Source organism: Barbus barbus (assembly GCF_936440315.1).
Source record: "Barbus barbus genome assembly, chromosome: 42".
Taxonomy (NCBI): Eukaryota; Metazoa; Chordata; class Actinopteri; order Cypriniformes; family Cyprinidae; genus Barbus; species Barbus barbus.
The window spans coordinates 19,972,996-20,000,437 of NC_136720.1; the positions used below are offsets into that span (position 1 = coordinate 19,972,996).

Sequence of the window (27,442 nt, forward strand, 5' to 3'; positions counted from 1 at the left end):
TAGGGCTTCACACGACACACATTTACATGCAGCTAATTCAATTCGACCCACTGAACTGGAATTGAATTGCTAAATTAAACATAATCTCAATGAATGAGGTACAAAAAAGTTTTCATTTGGGAGAATGATTATTTTGTAAAAACATACCATGCACTGGTAGCCATATTTTGAAATTGTTCATGAACATTTGCATTAAAAAAATACAAATATAACATATACACTACTGTTCAAAAGTCTGGGGTCAATCTTTTTTTTTTTTTTAAGAAATTGATATCTTGCACCAGCAAAGACGCATCAAATTGATCAAAAGTAACAGTGAAGACTTTTACATTGTTACAAAAATATTTAATTTAAAATAAATGCTGTTATTTTAAATGTTTATTCATGAGGAGTCCTGGGGAAAAATCTTGTTTTCTACAGAAAACATTAGGCAGAACTGTTTTCAACATTGATAATAATAAGAAATATTTCTTGAGAATCAAATCAGCATATTAAGAATGATTTCTGAAGAATCATGTGACACTGAAAATGCTGAAAATTCAGCTTTGCATCACAAGAATAAATTATATTTTAAAATATAATAAAAATATTTATAAAAACAGTTATATTAAATTGTAATAATATTTCACAATATGACTGTTTTTACTGTATTTTTTATTTAAATAAATGCAGGCTTGGTGAGCATAAGAGGCTTCTTTCCAAAACAATTTTTAAAAAAAAACTTAGCGACCCAAACTTTTGATTGGTTGTGTACATTCACAAAAATATACTAAATATTTATTCTAATGATATGCAAAAATCACTACTCATAATGCATAGCAACAGAAGATGCTCACCACCACATGGAAGGGGCTGTTGGGAATGTGCTCTCCTCCAAAGCGAATGGTTATGACGTATTTCCCAGGTTCTGGAGCAGTATAGTAGATATCAAATGTCCCGTCTGCGTTCTCCACCACATCCACGTCTAGCTCCGCCCCATCTGGAGTTGACACTTTGCAGGTGACCTTCCCCTTCCCAGCAGCCTTTGCATCCACAGTGATAACAGTCTCCTCGCCGATTTGAATGGTGGGTCCGAGCCCAGAGCCTGTCCGTGACAAAGCAATCACAATAAAGCTATTTTACTACACCATTCAGAGAGTTATAGAGTGAATTCATGTAAACTGGGCAACTTTTTAACATTCATCTCAATGACAAGGAAATGGCCTAAACTGATCCTACATAAAAAGACTTACAAAGTTCAATATAGATAACTGATGGTGTTTTCATAAAACTCACCCAATCCGTGTCCCCCAATCGACACTACAAATCAACAAAAAGAGCTGTTCAAATTCATGATCATAAAGGTGTGCATAAGATGCTGTTTCAAAAATAAACTAGACTGCTAAGATAACATTTTAATAAAGCAATATGCCACATAGACGTAGACATACAACTAACCTGTGACAAGGCATTTGCTGGCATCTCCACTGGGCAGCGCATGTATGCGGTAGGGTGAGTATGGGATCTCATCTCCACCGTATTTGATTGTAATAGTGTAGCGTCCTGTCATATCTGGGACGTAGGACACGGTGTATGTTCCATCTCTGTTATCTCGAATGTTGGCTTTCTTTGGTTTTCCTTCTGGGTCCTGCAAAATGAATGAGCTGTTAAACTGTGTTCATGGAATAAATGTGTATGTGTGTCTATATATTCATTGGCTCTTGTGAGCCTGCATATAAAAATCTTATATCTTATTTGAATTAGTTCTAACTGAACTTAACTGAAATAAATGTAGCCAATATTCAACAAGGCACTATTCCTCATACAGATTGCATACAGTAGCAGGCATCTCTGACTGTTAGTCATGTAGTGGAAAACCACATGTAGGGTTTTAGCCTAAATCTAATAACAGGTCAGTCCACAGAGACCACTAGAGGGCAACATTAAGGGTTTCAAGTCCCCTTGACAGGTACAAAAAGATCAAGTATAGCTGCTTGGGAGAAACGTTCACTCTTACATTAAAAACGGCACTTTTGTGCAAGTCAAAGATGTTTCTGGATGCTTTTGCATGTGTGCAGTTTGGTTTTGGATTGAGTGAAGTTTTCTCCCTTCCTTTTCAGAATGGAAAGTAGTATGATTATTTAAAAAAAACAAGGATCACCCTCAAGAAACTACAATTCCCAAGTCAATTCTGGCACTTCTGTGTCAAAGGAATGTGATAGATAGATAGATAGATAGATAGATAGATAGATAGATAGATAGATAGATAGATAGATAGATAGATAGATAGATAGATAGATAGATAGATAGATAGATAGATAGATAGATAGATAGATAGATAGATAGAACAAAAAGGCATTATTAGGGAATGAATTCAGAACTAGGGAATAACTAAGGCAAAACTAGGGAACAATTAAGGAGAAAAGCAGCCAAAGGAGCAGGGGAACTGGAGTAGGGAGTACAGTAGCAAGGGGACAGTCCATGAGCGCTTAGGGGCCCAAGGCTAATGGGAGGGATGCCAGACATGGTGAGTTGTAACAACAAGAGGAGGCCGAAAGGAGGGGCCGCCTTACACATCCTTTCCTAAGAATATGGAAGGGGATGGTGCCCTTTACAATGTGGTTCTCCCACACCCTCCTACCCCAGTCCTCCACAAACACAGAGGCCTCCTGCCTGCACCCATCCGGACCCTACAGCGACAGCAGGGAAGGGGTCAGAGGTCAGGGCAGAGGGAAGCGGAGGGGGGACAGTGGCCATTAAAGCACATGTGATCATCAAGGGAAACCTCTGTCTTAAAACATGTCAAAAAAAGAGGCCTGATATCACTCACCAGTATCTGTACAGTGAGAAGACCCTCGCCTGCATCACGGGCGTCGATGGTAAACTCCACCGGCAAGCTGGCGGGAACGCCGGAAGCGTTCAGTCCAGGACCGCTGGCACGGACTTTACTGGCATCATGAGCAGGCAACACATTGATCTTATATGGACTGAAAAGGGGGAAACAGAGTCACATACTCATTTCTAAAATCAGCTTTGAAGATTTTGTTCATAGTCTATTCACTTCAGTTAAGACTTTCATTCATTTATTAAGACTTTATTAATACTTTAAGCAGCCCGCTTACCTGCGTGGCACTTCTTGGTCTGCATATTTGACACACACAGTGTAAGGTCCATCTTTAGCAGGAGTGTAGATCACCGTGTGTGTGCCATCACCATTGTCTGTGATATTCACTGGCTCTGTCATCGCTAGAATTACAACACAGTTGATCTCTCTGCATGCCTGTCATCTAGTCTAGACAACTGTAAAACACTGTTGATGAATGTGTCTGCAGGCTTCACGTGGACATTAATGAATGCAAATCCAGGACTTTCTCCAGCACCAGTTTGTCATTTTCAAGGTCATCACAATCATATGCATAAATGTGGAGCTAAAGCTATGGTCCTTGTGTTCTTAACTTACGTTAATTTATAACCTAAATATGATTTGCATTTTTGATCTACACTACTGTTAAAAACTTTGGATTCAGTGAAAGTCTCTTATGCTCACCAAGGCTTTATTTATTTGATCAAAAATACTGTAATATTGTGAAATATTATTACAATTTAAGTAACTGTTTTCTATTTTAACATGTTTTAAAATGTCATTTATTCCTGTGATGGCAAAGCTTTAATTTTCAGCATATTTACTCCAGTCTTCAGTGCCTCATGATTCTGCAGAAATCATTTTAAGATGCTGATTTGGTGCTCAAGAGATATTTATTTTATATCTATGCTGAATAGCAGTTGTGCTGCTTAATATTTATTTTTGTGGAAACCTTGATACATTTTTTCAGGATTAATTTTTTTAATAAAACTTTCAAAAGAACAGCATTTGAATTTGTATTTCATAAATGTTTTTACTGTCACTTATGATCAATTTAATCAATCCCTGCTGAATAAAAAGTATTAAATTTCCTAAAAAAAAAAAACTCTTACTTTTTGAAAAGTAGTGTACAATACTAAACTTTACTTTACTGGACGTAATACATGCCCCTCATTGTTAAAATGTATTATTTATTAAATCCAAAAACCAGCAATGTTGCATTAAAAACATGTAGTTTAAAACTGATAGAATGCTTTGAAAATGGCAACATTACATCCTGAGAGGGGAACACAGCTAAATTTGTAGATATTAAGCATCAATATGCATTTAAACCACTTCCTCATGTCCGCTAAACACATGCATACATACGTTTTAAGTCAGCCTTCCTGGTATTCTAGTATTTACATTTCTAAAAGCTAAATTGCATTTATACACATCAAGGACTTTGTCCAAACTCACTGTGCATTCTATTTTTACCTGTAGGTCCATACAGAAGCACCTCTAGTGGGGCGAGTCCAGCTTTGCTGCAGTCCACAGTGAAGGTTTGAGGCACGTGGGCTCTTACTCCACTGCCCAAACCATGACCAGAACACTTCACCTTACTAGGATCCACCAGCTCCCTCACAGGCACCCTGAATGGGCTACCTAAAAACCCCACAGAAATGGTACAGTTACAGTTTTCCTTCTTAAAATGCTAAAACAGACCCTGAGGTATGAAATATTCAAACATTAAATCAAACTGTCATGATATTTGCTTCCAAACGTCTTAACGCTCTCATATACTCAAACTGCTGAAATTCAATGTCAATGCATAATTAGCATGTTAAGTTCACTTAGAAACAAACCACGGAATGAGTTAGACAGAAGGAAATTACATCATACCTGGGATAGGCAGACCTCCAAAAGTGATGTTGACGTCATATTCTCCAGGAGTGAAAGGAATATACTCCACGCTACAGCTGCCATCTTTGTTATCTTTACAAGACATCTTAGCTTCTGATGGACCCTCGATAGCCAATCCAAGACCACCCGTGCCAGCACCCCTGAAAGAGAGGAAAATACAGACATGGGAGAAAACATGTTATAGTAAAATCTAAAAATAGTTATGCACTAATTCAGCCCAGTTCACATCCAGTCCAAAGCATGTAAACACCTAAATTTAACTAGTAAACCAGATTTGTTTTACGCCAGAACTATTCATATAGGACTCACTGATGAATGAATGGCATTGAATGGTTGGTTAGGTTTTTTTTTCATCCAAACTATTTAAAAAGAATCTGATTACATAAAACAATGGCTCATAGATAGTACTTCAGACTTCTTGTGTTTGACTTGATGTTTCCAAATCAGCTCATTCCAGAACATGTTCATATTCAACAGCAGTTTTTCATAGAAATGTGTACCTGGTCTCCACAGTGAAGCGGTTGGGTTTGTTGACCAGACCCTCTTCCAGACCAGGACCATAGGCACGTACACGGCTGGGATCACAACCTTCAGTTACCGTCACCCTAAATGGGCTCTTGGGGACAGGTACGTCATCATACAGCACCTCTATCAGATGCACACCTGCACAAAGACAAAAATAACAGCACTCTTTCATCTATAAATATGATGCTGGAAAGCACTTCTCATTCTGGCAAGCGCTAATCTGATTGGCTGACTTTAATGGTGCCTCAGTGCATCTTATGCTGTCTGAGAACTGCCTTCTTTGATAGGAAGAGACTGTGTGGCCATATGGAGAGGGACTGTTTTTTTTTCTCTCTCTCTCAATAGTTGTGATGGAATATTATAAAGGCAACATGGGAAAACAGACATCAGCAGTCTCTGCTCAAAACACAATGAATGAATTTCCATCTCGCAACACTGACCTCCACACAGAACAATCAATACAGCAGCCGTGCTCAGAATAAAAGACAGCTCTGAGTATATGATTGAGAGGCGTCCTATGATTCTCAGAGAGGAAAGGGAGGTTCAGTTCAGAAGAAATGCCAACATGGCCTGCTAAATTAATGAAGACCGGGGGTGGAAACACAGGCCAGCTTCAGTCAGCAAGTAAGAAAATGACATACTTTACGCAAACTATATAATCTTCAGTTATTGTACATCAACCCAGTGTGCATGGATAACATTTTTCTGACAGGGAGAAAGAGAGAATTATGGCCTAGTCTGGTTTTACTGCCTACAGGCCCATGGACTGAGGATTTTCACTTTTTACACTTTCGAGTACTATTAATAATTTCTTCTTTCTGTCTCATTGACAATAAATGTGCTACTAAGCTGTAACTTCCAAGGAAATGGACTCCAAAATAGTCAAGAATATGCAAAAAAAAATAGATAAAATTATGCCTATTTTTTTAATCACAAAAAAATCTTCTTAAAAGTTTGTGTATGATTCATCCAAATGAAAAAACATTTTTTCAATCAACAAGATTTTTTTCCCTATGTACTGGATATCTTACCATCCTCATATGCTGTATACTCCACTCTATAAGTGCCATCTCCTTTGTCGGTGATGTACGCATCAGTGTTGGCACCCGATGGATTAACAATACGAACTTTGATGTGGTTTCCACCCATCTTGCTGTGAACCCGAGTGTCAACGACAAAGTTTGTAGTGACCTCTCGGAGCACCCCTGTCAAAATACACCAAGTTTTGAAACACATTGCTAAACACAATGGTACTAAACATAAGCGCATTTAAATGGGCCTTCTTACCTCTGGGTTCCACTCCTGGACCGTAGACCTTGATTCCACTTGTATCGAGAGCAGGATCTACCTGCACCCTTGCAGGGAACTTTGGCACTGCATGTCCTCCATATTTAATTGTGATGGTGTGCATCCCGTGGAAGGGAGGGATGTAGGTGATAGAATATGTTCCATCACTGTTATTCTGGACATGAACCTCAGCCTGCGCTCCTGAATCTGAAATAATCTCGATGGTCAACTCAGCCTCGCCTGCTTTAGAGCAGTCCACCGTGAACGATGCCGCTTCGTTGACCTTTCCTCTCTCCAGCCCTGGTCCGCTAGCTGTGACCTTGCTGGGGTCAAAGACAGACTGCACCATGGCTTTGAAGGGAGAACCAGGGATGTGAGCATCAGCAAACAGGATATTGATGGAATACTCTCCAGGCTCAGTGGGCAGATAGGACACCGAGCATGATCCATCTCCATTGTCCTGGCACTCAATCTTGGCTTCACACGGACCCTCAACAGTCAGCCCGAGACCCCCTGTTCCTGCACCTTTGGTGTCGATGGCAAATGGAGCGGGTTTACCCACAATACCTCCCTTCAGGCCAGGGCCGTAGGCTCGTACCTAGAAGTAAATGTAAGACAAAAGTGTTGTCAAGATTGTGTTTCAATAACAAACTAAAATATAATTCTAATCAGAAATAATCAAAAAGTCATTCAACCTGAAAAAGAACCACAAAATATAATACTTTAATATAATTAAATTATACATGTGGTACATGTGGTAAGCAGAATAATAGATTCCAGAACTCTGGACTATTAAAAATTTATGCACATCAAGGGGAAATGGCTACTCTGGGTGTGCACTGAATTTTCAATAATTCAACAGTCCAACATGCTTTAAGAGTACTAGAGGACAATCCAACATTTTTCAAAGCCGGACAGCCTTCATCATCTGTATCCATTTATGGTCAGAGATCTGTGTCTGTTTCGGTATTGTACAGACCAACCATCTAATGATTCTCAGTGAGACCTCGGCCCAGTGACAGAGAATGGGGCAGCCGTTCCACATGTGGATGAAGTACCTTGTTTGGCACACTACGCTCGAGTTCACCTTTCCCTGACAGATTAATTAAACACAACTGTTCTGTAATAATTTCCCACAATGGCTAAATGCCCTTTTGTGTTTGTTTTAGGCTTCTTCGCTGATATACAAAATAGAGCATCTGGCTCAAGGAGAAGAAAAACCCTCACTGGAACAATCCAGCCCTGTAGAGAACAGGCAACAACCAAAAATAAAATTTAATTAAATGGGTTGACTTCAGAACCAGCATTCGTGGAGTAAACCTCTGCAAACAGAAAATTTCTTTGCTCTGAGGATCAAGATTGTTTTACAAAATCTGGTTGTAGTTTAGTTTGAACATTCTGACTCCAGTTAGTGGCTCATAAACTCGCTGAAGGTCTTTCTGATTTGTGAGGTAAGGATTGCACGGTTCAGTCCGATTTCTCTGGTTACTCCTAAAATGCATTCCATGTTTCTCTTCACATGGAGAGTTTTATCATCCCAGCCAGCTCTTAGTATGTTTGTAGCCCTAAGCTTGAGAAAGAGTCCATGAATGACTTAAAATATCAAGTCTGTATCTCTAATAAGATCATTTGGGTAACAAATGCTTTCCAATTCAAAAGGTTTTGCAGAAATCATGAAAATTCAGTTGAATAATATGGAGTGAAAACAGTATCAAATCCTCCCACAAATGCACGCGAGAGATCCACACTCGTGCACACAATCCACAAATGCACGTGACGGATCCACAGGGCGATCCACAAATGCATGCAAGAGATCCACACTCTTGGACACAATCCTCAAATGCACTCGAAGGATCCACATTCGCGGACACAATCCAGAAATGCACGCGAGAGATCCACACACAGGGCGATCCACAAATGCATGCAAGAGATCCACACGCGCACACACGGCAGCAAAGGCAAGTGCATTATTGTTTCTTTGCTCACAGAATGATCCTCAAATACTGTATCTGTATCCGTTATTTCATGCACAACAAATCGAGAGTCTTTTGAATAAGTGTTCTGCCTTAAGAATGTATGTGCTTTTGTATTTGCTTATTCTTTTGAGACTGTCATTCCGCGGCCTTAACTCACAAATGCGCACAAGCCTATCTGTACACTTTACCTATGGAATGAATAAAGTAGGCGGTCAGACATGTGTAGAAGAATGTCGATCTGAGTGGCGATCCCCTTTAAGGACCCTGATATTTTTGCGACCAATATTTGGAATTTCATCATGTGATATTTAGATTTTTATTTTTTTTTAATTGGTTACACATGTATCTTCTCCTCTAGTGATTCATTAACCGGTGAACTGGTGTAAGCCTTATCAGCTGAACGGAGCAATGGCTGTAAGACTGATTTCCATTATGAACGCGCTTGTTTTGCTTCTTTACATATAGGCTATACTTGCTGTATGCCTTGAAAACAATATAGGTAAGTTTCTGATGAATAAAAGAAAAAAAGATAAAATGCTGGCCTTTTTCTGTACAGTTACATTTCTTCTGCTTTGTTATTATCCTAACATGCATTTTTATTTTGCGGCAATGCCTGTTAAAAACGATGTTTTTTTGTTTTGTTTTTTTCTTTCTCTTTCTTTTTCTTGTTTTCTTTTTTATGTATGGCATCACAGTTATTTTATGCATTTAAATGGTTTCATTTCCGTTTGTGCTTTGCAAAGAATTAAAAAAAAAAAAGTGCACTGTGTTCATATTTACTTATGCATTAAATTACAAAAAAAAAAGCTTGCGCCTTGTATTGTGATCTCGAATTGCACAATATTTTAGTACATGCATTTGAGAGACGTTCTTTAATACGATACTATACATACATGAATGCACTAATCACCTTTTTGGTAATTTCATGCAGACCTGGACTGTCCATCGGGAGCACAGTGTTTTGGTTTTATTATAACACCAGCAAGAGAGAGAGAGAGAGAAGCGCAATCATTTGCATTTTTTTAATTAACCCTTATGTTGTTTGTGCTGCTATTTGCGCATGCTATTTGTGCATGCACTATACTAAACCCCTGAAAAAGAAAAAAGAAAACCTATATTGTTTTCAAGGCATACAGCAAGTATAGCCTATATGTAAAGAAGCAAAACAAGCGCGTTCATATGGGAAATCAGTCTTACAGCCATTGCTGCGTTCAGCTGATAAGGCTTACACCAGTTCACCGGTTAATGAATCACTATAAATAAAGCATTTCCTGTTATTCGTGTTATTTGCAGAAATGGTAGTTTCTCCAACATTTAAAAGACACAGACTAATACACAACAAACGAAAAGAAGAGAAAAGGAATATGATCGGACCTGGGACTCAAACTCCTGTCACTAAAAGCAACACCATTTAGCCGCAATGAATGCAGACCACAGCACTACAGAAACATGATACTGATAGCATACAGCTCACTGCATTTCACAAATACAAAGGATCATAACATTTTACAATTTGTGCACATAAGACAAAGAAGACGAAGTATACACATTTAACCAATGAAAAAAAAAATCTAAATATCACATGATGAAATTCCAAATATTGGTCGCAATAATGCTGGGGAAAAAAAGCAGGGTCCTTAAAGTGGATCGCCATTCAGATCGACATTCTTCTACACATGTCTGACCGCCTACTTTATTCATTCCATAGGTAAAGATAGGCTTGTACAGATAGGCTTGTGAGCATTTGTGAGTTAAGGCCGTGGAATGACAGTCCCAAAAGCAAAATCTGCAAATACAAAAGCACGTATTTATAGACATTCTTAAGGCAGAACACTAATTCAAAGGACTCACGATTTTCTGTGCATGAAATAACAGGTACAGATACAGTATTTGAGGATCATTCTGTGAGCAAAGAAACAATAATGCACTTGCCTTTGCTGCCGTGTGTGCGCATGTGGATCTCTTGCGTGCATTTCTGGATTGTGTACGCACGTGTGGATCTCTCACATGCATTTGTGTATTGTGTCCGAGAGTGTGGATCTCTCATGTGCATTTGTGGATCGCCCTGTGGATCCTTCACATGCATTTGAGGATTGTGTCCGAGAGTGTGGATCTCTTGCGTGCATTTGTGGATCGCCCTGTGGATCCTTCGCTTGCATTTGTGGATTGTGTGCGTGAGTGTGGATCTCTCGTGTGCATTTGTGGGAGGATTTGATACTGTTTTCACTCCATAGAATAAGACAATGTCGGGTAAACAAATTAATCGCATTCTCCTATTAGTGACTCCTACCTTTGAAGGATCTGGAGGCATCACTCCCTCCACTGTGAAAGGACTTCCAGACACGGGGTTTCCATCATAGCTGATGTCCACTTTGTAAGGCCCCTCTTCCGGGGGAATGTACTTAACAGTGTGCACCTCATTGGATGCTCCAGATTCAACCTTGCACGGGATTGGCCGGCGAGAAGGTGAGGTAATCTTGACGTCCACCTTTCCTTGACCTCCCGCACCACGTGTATTAATGGTAAACTCCTCATCTTTCCCTACATCGACTTCTAAACAGATAAGCACACAAAATATGTATAATAAATACAATAAATACTTTATTTCACACATAAACGGCTGTGGACTTACTGTTGTTGAGTCCTTGAACTTTGACCTTGTTGAGATCCAAAGGAGGAGCAACAGTGATAGTAAAAGGGCTTTTCGGGATGGGGTCACCACCATGGCACACAGATATGCTCATGTTACCCTGGATCACAAAACAAACAGGATAGAGCAAGATAGAATTTATAATATTGTATTATTATAATATATAATACCACTTGGTGTACATTTATATGAACAGCAACCCAGTGTTGGAGTACCTCACCTGCTGTAACGCAGTGTAACGCACAGTAAAAGAATAGTCGTGGTTATCGATGATCTCAAAGTCACTAACGGCTTCTCCTTTCCCAGCTGTGGTGAATTGAACCTCAGGTGTGGCCTTGCCTGCTCCCTTAGTGTAGATTGTGAAGTGGGTCGGCTTGCCCACTTCCACACCTGTGACAAAGACACATTACATGAAGATGAGATAAGTTATCTTTACTTACCATTTTTCTAATTTCAGTCACTGACAATCAAACTGGCCTGTCTTGTTGAGTCCGGGACCCTCTGCTTTCACTTTATTGGCATCATGGGATGGATCAACTTTGATACGGAAGGGGCTGATTGGAATTTCCTGTTAATTAATTACAAAATGCAGTTATATATCTCAAATTGCATAATGAAAAATTTGATATTATTGACTGAGACTCACTTGATCAGCAAATAGCACCATTATGGTGTAGCGTCCTGCACCAGGGGGTGTATACTTCACTGTGAATGTGTCGTTGTCATTTTTAATGATGTCAAAATCTATATCTGCTTCAGCAGGTCCCACCACGCCAGGAGCACACTTTATCCCAATGCTGACATCTCCTAAGGAGAACAGAAAAGATGGGAGAAAAAGAAAAGGAATCATGATCAGATTTGACCATAATATAAGTATTACGGTAGCAATTATGTTGGCTCTGACCTTGTCCGGCCTCACTGCAATCCACAGTAAAGTATGTGGGTTCGTTGGCCTTCAAGCCAGTCTTCTCCACTCCTGGTCCATGAACCTTTACGTTCTCTGGGTGACTGCCTTCTCCAATGGTCACCTGAGAAATGCAGAAAGGCCAGAGTACTGTAAAACTAGAAATTTAAAGCTTTTGGACAGTGGTTCTTGTAAAGTTATGATCCAATATGGAATCTATGATCATGTAAATGGGAAACTATAAAATCTAACACTGGAAAAATGTAGTCATGGACTTTCACTGAAAGGCTGAACTTGTTGTAGATCCAGTTTATAAAAGTTCAACAGTACAAACAGCAAAATGTCATCAGCTGGCTGAAGTCTGCCTGTTGACAGTGAGCTCTCACCCTGAATGGACTGTTGGGAACGTTGACCTCTCCCCAGGTGATGATGATAGTGTGTTTGATGGGCTTGGTGGGTATGTAGACACAGAAATATGTGCTGTCACCATTATCTGTGATCTGGATGTCGATGGGGAAGCCTTCTGAGTCCTTGAATAAAAGATGGACAAAAATGTTTTTGTACCAGTGAAGTGAGGCATGAGGCATCTGGGACTTGAATGAAAATGTACCTGAGCGTAAATCTGTAGATGTCCTCTTCCGGCTCCAAGGGCGTCAATTGTAAATTCAGCAGGTTTGTTTACAATGCACCCAGTTGGTTCTAGCCCAGGGCCGAAGCACTTAACCTACATAAAAACATAAGTTAATTTAGTTACGGCTGTCATTTAATATTCCCAACGAATGTGCAATCATTATTGCCAATTGTCAGGGCAGACCTTCTCAGGAAAGATGTCATTGGCTGCAGGGAGGATATGGGCCATAAAAGGGCTGTCTTTGATATCTTCATCATCACAGATGACATGGACCGCATAGTCACCAGGCTCAGTGGGCCAGTACAAAACATCGCAAGACCCATCTCCCTTATCATCACACTCTATCTTAGCCTGTGAGGGGCCTTCGATGGAGAAACCTGTGCATGGAAAGAGTTTCAACCATTACCCAGGCATCTTATCACACCATAAACCAGGGGTTGATAGCTCTAGCCCTCGAGGTCCACTTTTCTCCAGAACTTAGCTCCAACCTTGATCAAACTCACCTGCCTGTACTTTCTAGTAAGCCTGAAGGCCTTGGTTAGCTTGTTCAGGTGTGTTTGATTAGAGTTGAAGCTAAACTCTGCAGGAAAGTGGACCTTGAGGGCCAGAGTTGAGAAGATCTGCATAAACACCAGATCCCTGGGTAAATTGGCTTAATAATGTTAAAGAAGTTGCTTACCCAGAGTTCCAACCTCAGTGCCAATGGCCTCGACCACAAAGTCAGCTGATTTGCCAACCATGCCTGTCTCCAAGCCTGGACCCCAAGCCCTCACCTTCTGAGGGCCTGCATCTTCACTTATGACCACCTCAAATGGGCTACACACATATACACATTTTGATCACAAGTGAGACGGATGTTCATGACAATCTGTATTGATTATCTTTCTGAAGGAAAATTTTCATATCCTGTACAATCCTTTTAATATGGTCAAAAGCCCTCACCTGCGGGGAATGGCGTGGCCACCCCAAATAATGGTGATAATGTATTTTCCAGTGAAAATAGGGTAGTAATCACATTCATACACACCGTCTCCCAGCTCTTGCACTTTCACAGGCTCATCGCCACCACCTGCAAACACAAAATGTAATTCATCTAACTCACTTTATTATGCAAAGTTGATTAAAACAGAAAAAAATCCAGAATCGTTGTTGCAGTCAAAACATTTGCACGCATACTTGGCCCTTTGACTTGAACACGTAGTTCTCCACTGCCTGCTCCCTTCGTGTACACCTTAAAGTCGGCCACCTCCTTCACACGCACACCTTTGGGCTGCAGGCCGCGCCCGATGGCCCGACAGGCATTGGGGTTACTCGCTAAAAAGAGGAAAGAGTGGTTATTCTTGATCTCACAAGGTAATAAGTACAAAGGCGAAAAAAAAAGTTTAATGAAATGAATGTTTGATGAAGTTGTCAATGTTAGTTATGCATATGGACCCAGCCAAAGGTACGAGCAATGAAGAACAAGAACAACATAGAAATAATATTTCCTTTAAAAGCCTATGACAAAGCAATTAGCAATCTCATAAAGACCCCATTAGGAATGTAGCGAGACCCCTATAATTAAAAACTACAGGCATACTGATAAGTGTTTTCAAGAGCTTATAAAAAGGCTTAAAATAAACACAATATTTGTAGTTCGATACAAGAACCAGCTGTGAAGGATATAACCAAACTTTTTTTTAATATGTGGCTTGCTTTAGGTTTGGTGTTTAACACTAAATTCACTAATGAGCTCTTTTAGAGCAATAAAATGCCTATTAAAACAGTCTGGCTCAGAGAGCTTTCTCAGAACTGATCAAACAATTTCTTCTTTCAGTATCTGTTTCTTCCAGTGCTGGATAAAATGGCAGACAAAAGTCTACAAAATCATGTTAGGTGAAAATTTTTTGAAAAGTAGTGTTACTTGAATAATTAATAAGTTAAAGTTACTTAATTGTATACTTCGGTTAGGAAAATCATGTTAAGACAGATAGTTAAAGCATTCCCATTCTCTGAGTTAGTATTTATAGAGCGACACGGCCAAATCGAGCAACTGCCGAGATGATGACGACAATCATGATGACAATGATGGGATGAAGATGATATCCTCTGAGATGAAGATGACTGTATTACACACCCAGACGGTCACTCAGACATTGGCTCTCTGATGCCAAATAAGTTTCTGGCATCTAAATTTTAAAGGCTTTAAAAATTGTAGGTGTGAAATAGATCCAATGTCAGTTCTGGTTAAAGTGAATAGTTTAAACAAGGGCTGTTATATTAACACATAAAAAAAAATAATAATAATAAAATAATAATAATAATAATAAAAATAAATAAATAAAATAAAATAAAATAAAATATAATGGTTAACATCTTCAGCCCTAATTTAAACCAATTTGTTGCTATTGTTAATTTATTTCATTATTTTTAAAATAATTAATTAATTATAGCATTGGGTTAAATTTGTTAAATTCTGAATTATTATTACTGAATTATAAATATTAGCAGAATCCAATCAAAAGTGGTCCTGGTGTGCTGAGCGTCTGTTAAGTGATCGTCCAGTCCCACCACTGAATGGTGGCTCTTTTTCTGCATCGGTTAAAACAAGACCAGCAGCAGCATTCGCAACACTTGTCTAACCTTCTTAACTTTCACTCACACTCTCACTTTTACTCATACGCACTTTCATCCCATCAGTTCCTGTATCTATCTAAGCTTCCTGTTGATTTTAGCTGCCCCAGAGGGCAAAGCGCCAGCGCATGCCAACGAGCCAGAGGTGGCGTGCCCAAGAGAGGACACATCCAGGGTGAGGGGAAGAGAGGAGACAGGAGGGAGGGGACCAAGCTCGAGCAGGCATCGGCCACGCCCCCCGGGTGGCCCGTACTAACTTGGTCGCCTGGGTTTGGGTGGTGTTGGGGGAGGCATTTTCTTGGCCTTTTCTGAGGGCGGCGTGCGTATAGACTGAGGGATTATGTGAACCGGGGAGCCGATCTGCCGGCCGCTCGGAGGAGCTGGAACGACACACAGGCGAAAGAGGAGAGAGGAAACACAATAAAGCGTTTCGTCATCATCAGGAGGGTGGTGGACCCTTGGAGCAGTGAGCAAACGGATCTCTGAACCAAACAACCCGGTCTCAGTCAATGCCACAGAAAGCAGGTCTCTCTGGGACTGATGCTGTCAATCAATCAACTTTGAACTCATTACAAGTGGGAAATAAGCTTCTTAGGTGCAAAATGCCACAACTGAAAATACCAGCATACTGAAACTTGTGGTCTTCAACAGCAAGTCAACAAGATTTATCTGAGTCTAAGCTAGTCTTTTCAGCAGGGGCATAAGACATTTTTGAAAGAACGTGGCATGCTTTTAATGCAGCAAAAAACAACAAGTCGAAGGCTTGGGCAAAAAAAAGCACTTGTTGTTTTCTTGGTGCATTAACAGCTTTGGTGTTAAACAATAATGTGATCGTAAAGAAGACTCAGGATTTCTAACTTATTTTTTCAAGGAATTAAGATCACAAAGTGAAGACATGAGTCTCACCCTCTGAGATGTGGACAGTGAAAGGGCTTCTGGGTATCTGCTGGCCAGCGAATGTCACATATATAGTGTGAGGGCCCTCCAAAATGGGGCCATATGTGCAGCGGAAAACACTGTCGCCCTTGTTTTCCAGAATGATCTCCACTGTGTCTCTGCAGCCCTGAGAGTCCACAATGATCACACCGACATCGCCTGCTCCTGCACCTGAGTCACAAATACACAAGGATCTATAACTAATCTCTAGTCTCAGAGCAAACTGCAAGCAGTATCATTTCTCTGTCATTACCTGCTGTGTAGATGTCAAAATAGGTGGGTTTATTGGCCACATTGCCCACCGGTTCCAAACCTGGCCCACGGGCCTGCACCTTGTTTGGGTCTCCCAGTGCTTTAGACACATTTACCAGGAAAGGGCTTCTGTCAATGTCCTGTCCAGCAAACAACACCTTCACCTGAAGGAAGAAATATCCCTCAGATACAATCACTCCATTTCATCTGTCACACTTAAAGCTCCATTTTTGTTTAGCATTACAAAGCTGCTGTCTGCCATCAAGACCTAAAAAAGACTAAATCTTGACATTTTGACAGCAAAATGACAACAAAATCCAATGTGCACTGGTACCTTATGCAAACCCTCCACTTTTGGGACATAGACCACAGAGTAGCTCCTGTTCCTGTCATTATTGGGAATTACCCTGGCCTGTGAAAAAGGACATATTAGTAAGACATTCACCAGTAAGTTGTTAAAAGGTTTTTTTTTTTTTTATCTTGTGTCTCCATGCAGCCCTATTAATAAGGCTAAAGTATATTTTTGCTCATTCATTAACAACAAAAAAATGAAATTGTGTTACTATTAAATCATATAATTTATATTAAATCAAATTATGAGAATAAAATCATGAATTATTTTTATTATAATCAATTTTTTTATTTTACCTTTTTTATCAACCTTTTTTATTTTACAGGTTGAATAAAAGAACATGAAAATCTTGTTAACACCACCAGAAACCTGCATAGTTTACAAAAAGTCCTGGTGGAGAGATGCTGGATTGCTTTGCAATGAAAAAAGTTTGAATTAGAAGATGACCTCTTCTGTGTGGCCCTCTGGATCTTCGATATACACCAACACCTCTCCAAGCCCGGCCTCCACGGTCTCCACCACAAACTCAGCTGGCATCAACACAATGTTACCTCTGGGCTCAATACCTACAGAGAGATGCAAAGATGCAGAGGTTTAAGTTGAGAGAAGAAGGCTAAATGTTATATTTCATAAGCACTGTCTGTCATTCAGAAGTGTTAACATCATCATCTGTCAGTCTCACCTGGACCATAGGCCTTGGCTCTCTTGGGGTGCAGGGTCTTAGATCGCAGTGGGGCACCAGGCTTGAGTTTGGCTTTGGGGAACTGAGACAGGTAGGTCATCACTGAGTGCTCATCCACGTTAGGATCCACAATCTCCTCTGGAGCAATCACCTGGATGGACAAAGTGCAAAATTAGAGGTCAGAAGAAGTCATATGCTACATAGTGGTTGATCTCTGATCTCAATCCTGATTCCTGGATGCCATTCAAGCAATATTTCTCAATCCAGCCCCTTGGGCAACCAGTGTCTTCTTCTTTAAAAACACCTGATAAAACTCATTATTTTAGTGGTTGAGGGAACATTGAACTGTAATGGCTGCATCAGATAGCAAAAGACCTAAAATGTGCATTGCTGTAGCCCTCAAGAACAGGACTGAGATGAAGAAGCACATCTCACTGACTTTATTTTACATTTTCTTTGAGTACTGTTACTGCCAGAATCAATCATCAGATATAAACACAGCTCTATTCTGTCATGGTCTAAGGCACAAAATTGATGAAGTGCACTTAATGTTTTTAAAGCTGTGGAAAATATTTTCTGTCTCTCCTCACCCCTCAGTCCTGTCTTTCATGTCCTACTGGTTAAGTGTCCTGCTATATTTAACACTAGGCTGGAAGGTTAAGAGCTAACTGCAAATAGCTCTAAATGGTATTTAACACAGCAGAAAGACAGAAGTGGAGCTTGAACAAGAGACCAACAGGGACAGGAAAAGAAATACGCACCTTGTTATTAAAACCCATAATTTATCCTCTCCTGCAGTGATAGCCTACTCCAAAGCATTCGATGACCTATTGTTTTCTCTTAATAGATGTGGACTCTTTATTTCTCTCAATTACTCAAACACAAATTTGTGTTTTAGTGTATTTTTTTTAAAGATAAGTTGAAAAGATTTCTGCATGGCAGGTCCACTAAGGCTTTCAAATCTGATCTTTAGAACTGTCTGTCTATACTGTCATTTGATAAGTGATTAAAACAGATTTGTTTGTTCCATTTTCTACTCCATATGTTGTTGACAGTGCAGTAAATATAAGCACAACCTTCAAATATTTGGGGTCTGTTAGTGACTACATTTACTTAATCAAAAATACATTACAGGCAGTAATATTGTAAAATATTATTACAATTTAAAATATCAGATTGCTATTATAATATATTTTGAAATGTAATTTAATTCTGTAATGGTACAATTGAATTTTCAGCATATGATACTTCAGAAATCATTCTAATATGCTAATATACATTCTATGCTAATATATAGTATATTATAAACTCTATATAATATATATATATATATATATATATATATATATATATATATATACAGTGCCCTCCAAAAGTATTGGAACAGTAAGGCCGATTCCTTTATCTTTGCTGTAGACTGAAAACATTTGGGTTTGACATCAAAAGATGAATATGAGATGAGAGAGTAACATTTCAGCTTTTATTTACAGGTATTTTCATCTGGATCTGATACATAACTTAGAAGATAGCACCTTTTGTTTGAACCCACCCATTTTTCATGTTTCCAAAAGTATTGGAACAGATAAAATTAACAGATTAAAGAGAAAAAGACTCAATAATTAGTTGCAAATCCTTTGCTTTCAATAACTGCATCAAGCCTGTGACCCATTGACATCACCAGACTTTTGCATTCTTCTTTTGTGATGCTTTTCCAGGCTTTCACCGCAGCCTCTTTCAGTTTTGGTTGTTTACTCCCTTCAGTCTCTTCTTTAGCAGATAAAATGCATACTCTACAGGGTTTAAGTGTGGAGATTGACTTGGCCAGTCTAAAACCTTCCACTTCTTGCCCCTGATGAGCTCCTTTGTTGTTTTGGCACTATGTTTTGGGTCATTATCTTGCTGCATGATGTAGGATCTCCCAATCAGTTTGGTTGCATCTTTCTGTAAATTGTCACACAAAATATTTCTGTAGACTTCTGATTTAATTTTCCTGCTGCCATCATGTGTTACATCATTAATGAAGTTTAATGAGCCTGTCCCAGAAGAAGCGATGAAAGCACAAGCCATTACATTACTTGTGTAATGTGTACTATAATGTACACCTGTGTACACTGTGTTTCAGATGAGCTTGTATGTTTGGGATCATGAGCAGATCCTTTTTTTCTCCAAACTTTAGCTTTTCCATCACTTTGGTCCATAAAATCAGTCCATAAAACCTTGTCCCATAATTTTTGAGGCTTGTCTCCTATTCTTCTTGCTAATGAGTGGTTTGCATCTTCTGGTGTAGCCTCTGTACTTTTGTTCATGAAGTCTTCTGCGAGCAGTAGATTGTGATACCTTCACTCCTACCCTCTGGAGGTTGTTGCTGATGTCACTAACAGTTGTTTTAGGGTCTTTCTTTACAGCTGTCACAATGTTTCTGTCATCAACTGCAGATGTTTTCCTTGATCTACCCGTTTGAGGTGTGTTACTTAGTACACCAGTGGTTTCTTTCTTCCTCAGGAGATTCCAAATGGTTGTACTTGCTATTGCCAGTGTGCAATGGTTTGATTGATTTTTCATCTTCTCTCAGCTTCACAATTGCTCGTTTTTCACCCATAGATACCTCTCTGGTTTTCATGTTGGTTACACGTCTAACTAACTATAAATGCAGTCTGCACAGATCTGAAACTGAGCGCAGACATTCAGTGCTATTTATTGTTTGAATAATCAATTAATAGTACACACCAGGGCAACAAAACACACCTGTCAGTCACATGTTCCAATACTTCTGAAATGTTAATCTCTCATCTCATATTCATCTTTTGATGTCAAATCCAAATGTTTACCATCTACAGCAAAAATAAAGGAATTGGCCTTACTGTTCCAATACTTTTGGAGGGCACTGTATATATATATATATATAGGATTCTTTGATGAATAAAAAGAACAGCATTTAAGTGAAATTTCTTTTTTAACATTATTAAAGTCTTTACTGTTGCTTTTGATCAATTTAATATGGAAGCCCGTTTCCGCCAATGAATAAAAAATAAAACAAGGTAATTGCGACTTTTTATCTCACAATTCGGACTTTTTTTCTCGCAATTCTGACTTTATAACTCGCAATTCTGACTTTATAACTCGCAATTCTGAGATATAAACTCGCAATTCTGAGATATAAACTCGCAATTCTGACTTTATAACTCGCAATTCTGAGATATAAACTCGCAATTCTGAGATATAAACTCGCAATTCTGACTTTATAACTCGCAATTCTGAGATATAAACTCGCAATTCTGACTTTATAACTCGCAATTCTGAGATATAAACTCGCAATTCTGACTTTATAACTCGCAATTCTGAGATATAAACTCGCAATTCTGACTTTATAACTCGCAATTCTGACTTTATAACTCGCAATTCTGACTTTATAACTCGCAATTCTGAGATATAAACTCGCAATTCTGACTTTATAACTCGCAATTCTGAGATATAAACTCGCAATTCTGAGATATAAACTCGCAATTCTGACTTTATAACTCGCAATTCTGAGATATAAACTCGCAATTCTGACTTTATAACTCGCAATTCTGAGATATAAACTCGCAATTCTGACTTTATAACTCGCAATTCTGAGATATAAACTCGCAATTCTGACTTTATAACTCGCAATTCTGAGATATAAACTCGCAATTCTGACTTTATAACTCGCAATTCTGAGATATAAACTCGCAATTCTGAGATATAAACTCGCAATTCTGACTTTATAACTCGCAATTCTGAGATATAAACTCGCAATTCTGACTTTATAACTCGCAATTCTGAGATATAAACTCGCAATTCTGACTTTTTTTCTCACAATTGCGAGTTTATATCTCACAACTCTGACTTTCTCGCACCATAGCAAACCACTCTCCGTGTAAGGCTTTTGGACGCGGTTGGACAGTACCATTACCGCCGGGCTTTCAGACAAAACATTCTTCATTTCTTTATAGTTCTGAGTTTGAGGCAGCTTCTATCGCATTATTTTAATAACAGCTGTCAAGTAAAGCGCGTATTATTGTAACACGAGAGTGGATATATATATGAATGCACGCAGGTGGATTTCCTTCACTCTCGCATAAAGCGCGCTTTCATCTCTATGTTCTTGCTATAGAATTATCTTATCTCCTGTATTTAATGTTGTAAGATATCGACCAAGCAAGACATCCCCAATGAAAATTATAAATAAATTATAAATAAATGAAAATTATTTAGTCAATTATATATGAAGAATTCAGATGCAAAAGCTTAAATGCCATCTGAAATTTTCTTCTAAAATTAGTATTTTTCGTTTATATTCAGTTATTTTACTTTAATGACAATGAAAAGAACCTGTTCCTGAGAAAAATGCTCATTTTAGAATAACATTTCAGATGGCACTTAGAGGCTTTTGCATCTGAACTCTTCATTGACTAAATAATAATAATAAAATTAATGAATCCTTTATTTATAATTTTCATTGGGGATGTCTTGCTTGGTCGATATCTTACAACATTAAATACAGGAGATAAGATAATTCTATAGCAAGAACATAGAGATGAAAGCGCGCTTTATGCGAGAGTGAAGGAAATCCACCTGCGTGCATTCATATATATCCACTCTCGTGTTACAATAATACGCGCTTTACTTGACAGCTGTTATTAAAATAATGCGATAGAAGCTGCCTCAAATTCAGAACTATAAAGAAATGAAGAATGTTGTGTCTGAAAGCCCGGCGGTAATGGTACTGTCCAAACCGTGAGCGCAAAACACAGAAATAAAGAAGAATGAGTAATTTTTATGTTTGTTCAAAAATCATATTCGGACGCAACATTCATCTAGTTCAATATATAGTTCAGCTAATTGAACAAAGTACTGCAAAGCCTTACACGGAGAGTGGTTTGCTATGGTGCGAGAAAGTCAGAGTTGTGAGATATAAACTCGCAATTGCGAGAAAAAAAGTCAGAATTGCGAGTTTATATCTCAGAATTGCGAGTTTATATCTCCGAATTGCGAGTTTATATCTCAGAATTGCGAGTTATAAAGTCAGAATTGCGAGTTTATATCTCAGAATTGCGAGTTTATATCTCAGAATTGCGAGTTATAAAGTCAGAATTGCGAGTTATAAAGTCAGAATTGCGAGTTTATATCTCAGAATTGCGAGTTATAAAGTCAGAATTGCGAGTTACAAAGTCAGAATTGCGAGTTATAAAGTCAGAATTGCGAGTTTATATCTCCGAATTGCGAGTTATAAAGTCAGAATTGCGAGTTTATATCTCAGAATTGCGAGTTATAAAGTCAGAATTGCGAGTTTATATCTCCGAATTGCGAGTTATAAAGTCAGAATTGCGAGTTTATATCTCCGAATTGCGAGTTATAAAGTCAGAATTGCGAGTTTATATCTCAGAATTGCGAGTTATAAAGTCAGAATTGCGAGTTTATATCTCAGAATTGCGAGTTATAAAGTCAGAATTGCGAGTTTATATCTCAGAATTGCGAGTTATAAAGTCAGAATTGCGAGTTTATATCTCCGAATTGCGAGTTATAAAGTCAGAATTGCGAGTTTATATCTCCGAATTGCGAGTTATAAAGTCAGAATTGCGAGTTTATATCTCCGAATTGCGAGTTATAAAGTCAGAATTGCGAGTTTATATCTCCGAATTGCGAGTTATAAAGTCAGAATTGCGAGTTTATATCTCAGAATTGCGAGTTATAAAGTCAGAATTGCGAGTTTATATCTCAGAATTGCGAGTTATAAAGTCAGAATTGCGAGTTTATATCTCAGAATTGCGAGTTATAAAGTCAGAATTGCGAGTTTATATCTCCGAATTGCGAGTTTTAAAGTCAGAATTGCGAGAAAAAAAGTCCGAATTGTGAGATAAAAAGTCGCAATTACCTTGTTTTATTTTTTATTCATTGGCGGAAACGGGCTTCCATAATTTAAGGCATCTTTGTTGAATAAAATTATTAATTTCTCATGTATAGACACTATTGTGTATTATGATGTTACTTGCACCTCATGTTTGACATACGAAAAAAAATATTTGAATTATTGAAATACATTTCTTACATTTAAGGCATTTAGATGGAAAGCATACGGTTTAGAGATGAGTGAAATACAATAAATAAAAAACACAATTAAACCCAACACAAGTTAATATTGATAAAAAAGTGAGCTTTGAGTCTACATCTGAAGATTAACTAAAACATGATTTTAATTAGATTTCAAACCACCCAGAAATGTGGCACTAACATTTTTTGCTGTTCAGACTACAAAATCTAACCAGTTTAGTGTTCAACATGCCAAAAAATCTAATTTGTAGAGTCTGTGTGAACAACGCCCCAGATTCCTTAACACTCTCTGACTCACACACAAGGATTATTCAGAATAATGAGGTCATAATATAATTTCAGTAGCTAAAAGCTACTTCTTAAAGTCAACACTGGCCTACAAAACAACCAGCCTTGCTCTGCTAAAGAAAACAGATTCAAAACAGGCTACATGGCATGAGTCCTAATAAACATAAATGACTGCTTCTTACCTGAGGCACACCGAGCCAGTCATCGGCTTGTTGCATGGCTTCTCTTGCATTCTCCACTGGTTGACTCGGGTCCCATGTCTCCCAGTCCGGACACAGGCCTTAGATGAAGACACAGACAGAGTTTGATGCAAACAGTTAGTCAGCTCTTGATAAAACCATGAGAAACATTTTCTAAATCAGAATTGCTACTGTATAGGTGTAAAATGCACTCTTACTTTAAAATGATCTTGCATATTGCTTTATACACGTAGATGAATACAAAAGAGCCAGAACTGAGCTTTATCTTGGGCTGCAGACCCACTGTTCCACAGCGAGGATCTATTAATCCATGTTCTTTAGTTCAACTTGACCTTAAATGCTCTCATATGAGCAGTTTCCCGTCACTTCACCCTTTTTTCGTAGCACCGAACGCTTCCCTGAAGCAAACACACACCAGTGCCGTCTGGAGTAAAACTGTTATTATATGCTGGATTACACTCAAAGAGCAAGAGGTGTTTAGTTCAAATGGAACCAGAGAGCCTTGAAACCACAAGACTCCTCAACGACTGCCAAAACGTTAATATCAGATCTAGGATTGTTTTCCTAGATTCTCCAGAACAGCGGCCCCATACTTGGATTGGACAGTAAGTATCTGTAACATGCCCCATTCTACTGCTAAACTGATAAACCTTTAATTATAGGCTTTTAATGCATTTAAACTTGCCAAGAGTGATATTTACAGTTCCCGGCAGATCCAAGATGGTGGTAGGAGAGTAACATAACCACCATTAATAGCGGAAAACAGATTAGATGGAGGAAACGACAGGGGAGGTAAACAAAGTGTGAATGTGGCACAGTCTGTATGCAGTTATTTTTTGAGGAAAATCATAGTTTAAAAAGTTTGAGACTTCTCAAGTACAATTCACTTTCCATTAATAAATCATAAAACGTAAATCAAATGAAAAATGTATCATACAATATGAAATCGATCACAAATTGTTCACAACTTATGCAAATATTACAATAAAAATATAGCTGATGTTTAGATTTAGAAGGACTTGATTATTCTTTCTGTGCAAGTCAATGGAAGATTTTCAAAACAATTTTTTTTCTAAATATGTATTCAAATAAAATACAAATAAAGAGAAATATAAGGGGTTTTAATATAGTGTAATAAACACATCGGCACTGAAATACTGGAATAATACTTTTCTGGCTTTACTCCTGCTAAGAGATGCTTTTCCACACAAGCACACAGAGAAAAATATAATGAAGTGCATGTTGGCAGGAAATGCATAAAGCAGCATGTGTTTTCACTTAAGCATGTTTGCTGTCTTAGCTTCTGACACTTTCCATTCAGTTACAGCAGAGACCAGGGGCTCATTAGCAGCTAGCAGAGCCAACAAACTCACACACCTGAAACATGCAAAGATATTGCATATTTCACCTCTCACAATGCTTCTCAGGGTCACAATATCAACTCTACATTTTTTATTTGAAGACAGTGGTTGTGTATTATGGCAGTGCCTTTCAGTTTCTCAGCATTGGATGAAAAATACAGCAGTGAAGCCATCTGATCTAGCAGTGCTATTGTTTTGTCCAATTGTTTTTCATGTTTCACCCCTTGCTGGACTCGACCCAACTAACTTCTAGTTAGCAGCCCTTTCAGTAGTCAGTACCTAAACCACTTCTACTGATGAATCTCAATATTACAAGCTGTTTTTGACACCAGTCAAATCCCAGTCCTGCACTTTGAAATAATATTGAATGTTAAAGCAGTGCATCTAGTTGTGGCCCAATGTGTTTGGGTGTGAAGTGAACCCTAAAATGAGAGTGTACAGCTGCCTTCCACCTACCGCCACATCTACACCTGTTCTCTTTACTAAAGTCAACAAAAGGACAATGAAACTGCTGTTTGTGTTTGTCAGACATGCTGAACTCTTTTAAACACACCTCTAAATGACTTGGAAGATGGAAAGATTTCAACATAAGCTAATGTGATTCATAAATGTTTAAACGAAAGACAAATCGAGCATTTAGTACTAATTCTTTTTTCTAAATGCAGGCTATTTGTCTTATTGTGAACGATTTATCCAAGTATGTGCTTCACCACATCACAATAAGGAAGAAAAGATATATTGCTTCCAAGTAGGACATATTCCTGGATCAACTCCATCTTGTTCCTATCTGAAACCTTACTGCTAACCATTAAGCATCCTTAAAATAATATTGCTCAAGCTCAGCACTAACTCTAAACTTCTGATTATTTGATTGGAATGTTGTAACAAGGTTGTTGATCCAAGAGCACGCTCTAGTGTAACTTCTCCTGCTCATTTCCTAACGGATATATGGCCATGTCCTGAGTCCTCAGAACATTCACAATGCCAGAATGGCAGCTTTTATTACAGAGTTGGCAAGGCTGGACATGCATGCTTTCAAATGGACTTGACATGTCCATTAAACCCTTTCTGAACTGTACGGGGTTCTGGATTTTCCACTAGTGTAAGTCTAAACCTATCCAGAAGTATTCGATTCATGAATCATGTTTTGGAAAGCAGTGATCACTTGTCTTGAGGTCACTAATTGTTCTCTTGTTCTCTTGGCTCTGGTCTTTCCACAGTGAGATCATATGCTGTAATTATCAAACCAGCTTCCCATCTCCTAAGGCAAAGCAGATTCTGCATGACTCTTGACATCTCCCTGATGAGAATTACTGGTCCCTCAATCTACTTAATGAAGATAGATTTCCATGTAAGACCACATGTGATTTATGTACCATGACACATTTGTCGCCAAGTGGTCATAAACCACAGATTTCTGCTCACCAGGTGCGCAATTATCCACCAGGGCACCAAGGGCTTTGCCATCTCTCCAGTCCCTGTGGAAGTTGTTGATGGGCAGCTGGGGGACCTTGTTCTGGATCCAGCCCAGAAGGCGCTGTTTGGGCGTCAGCTTCCTGGCGTCTTCATCGTCCTCATCCTCCCACATGGGCATGGAAATGGAGTAGTGCAGGATAAGGGTCCATATCAGCCCCAGGATCAGTTTTAGGTTGCCGTCCACTATAGCTTTACTATCTGTAAGGAGAAAGAGAAAGATTTAAATGTATTATTCCACACATGAGCGCTGAAACACCTTTTGTTGAGATACTGGGAATCATAAAAAGACAACGAGCAGAAAACCATATTGTTTTTTTTTAGACCATTTTAGATCTGCGAGTTTCAATGTTTGGCATAGAAAAACATTAAACACTCTGAGGTTGTTTTTTATTACTCCTGTGGTGCTACTGTGAACATATATTAGCTTAGGGTGAAGATCAGAAGCTCAGGGTGAACTGAAGGGGGGATCGGTCATGTCAACACGCACTAGAAA

At 38.7% G+C, this 27,442-nt stretch overlaps 1 protein-coding gene across 3 annotated transcripts in view; it reads right to left on the reverse strand.

Annotated features, from left to right (window-relative positions):
* LOC306861566 (filamin-C-like) overlaps positions 1 to 27,442 on the reverse strand; it is a 61,052-nt gene that overhangs the window by 13,245 nt on the left and 20,365 nt on the right. For all 3 annotated transcript variants that reach the window (XM_079403919.1, XM_079403920.1, XM_079403918.1), the window contains exons 2-31: positions 26,899 to 27,147; positions 24,095 to 24,192; positions 17,553 to 17,703; positions 17,318 to 17,436; positions 16,853 to 16,930; positions 16,520 to 16,682; positions 16,237 to 16,437; positions 15,588 to 15,710; positions 13,894 to 14,031; positions 13,660 to 13,786; positions 13,397 to 13,533; positions 12,901 to 13,094; positions 12,697 to 12,810; positions 12,473 to 12,616; positions 12,087 to 12,210; positions 11,829 to 11,989; positions 11,660 to 11,750; positions 11,403 to 11,572; positions 11,165 to 11,282; positions 10,823 to 11,085; positions 6,557 to 7,154; positions 6,301 to 6,474; positions 5,245 to 5,407; positions 4,724 to 4,884; positions 4,319 to 4,486; positions 3,102 to 3,225; positions 2,810 to 2,966; positions 1,438 to 1,627; positions 1,276 to 1,299; positions 837 to 1,084 (exon numbers count right to left, since the gene is read on the reverse strand). In XM_079403919.1, coding sequence (XP_079260045.1) covers positions 837 to 1,084; positions 1,276 to 1,299; positions 1,438 to 1,627; positions 2,810 to 2,966; positions 3,102 to 3,225; positions 4,319 to 4,486; positions 4,724 to 4,884; positions 5,245 to 5,407; positions 6,301 to 6,474; positions 6,557 to 7,154; positions 10,823 to 11,085; positions 11,165 to 11,282; positions 11,403 to 11,572; positions 11,660 to 11,750; positions 11,829 to 11,989; positions 12,087 to 12,210; positions 12,473 to 12,616; positions 12,697 to 12,810; positions 12,901 to 13,094; positions 13,397 to 13,533; positions 13,660 to 13,786; positions 13,894 to 14,031; positions 15,588 to 15,710; positions 16,237 to 16,437; positions 16,520 to 16,682; positions 16,853 to 16,930; positions 17,318 to 17,436; positions 17,553 to 17,703; positions 24,095 to 24,192; positions 26,899 to 27,147 — 4,970 coding nt within the window. The remainder of the gene's footprint in view (positions 1 to 836; positions 1,085 to 1,275; positions 1,300 to 1,437; positions 1,628 to 2,809; positions 2,967 to 3,101; positions 3,226 to 4,318; positions 4,487 to 4,723; positions 4,885 to 5,244; positions 5,408 to 6,300; positions 6,475 to 6,556; positions 7,155 to 10,822; positions 11,086 to 11,164; positions 11,283 to 11,402; positions 11,573 to 11,659; positions 11,751 to 11,828; positions 11,990 to 12,086; positions 12,211 to 12,472; positions 12,617 to 12,696; positions 12,811 to 12,900; positions 13,095 to 13,396; positions 13,534 to 13,659; positions 13,787 to 13,893; positions 14,032 to 15,587; positions 15,711 to 16,236; positions 16,438 to 16,519; positions 16,683 to 16,852; positions 16,931 to 17,317; positions 17,437 to 17,552; positions 17,704 to 24,094; positions 24,193 to 26,898; positions 27,148 to 27,442) is intronic.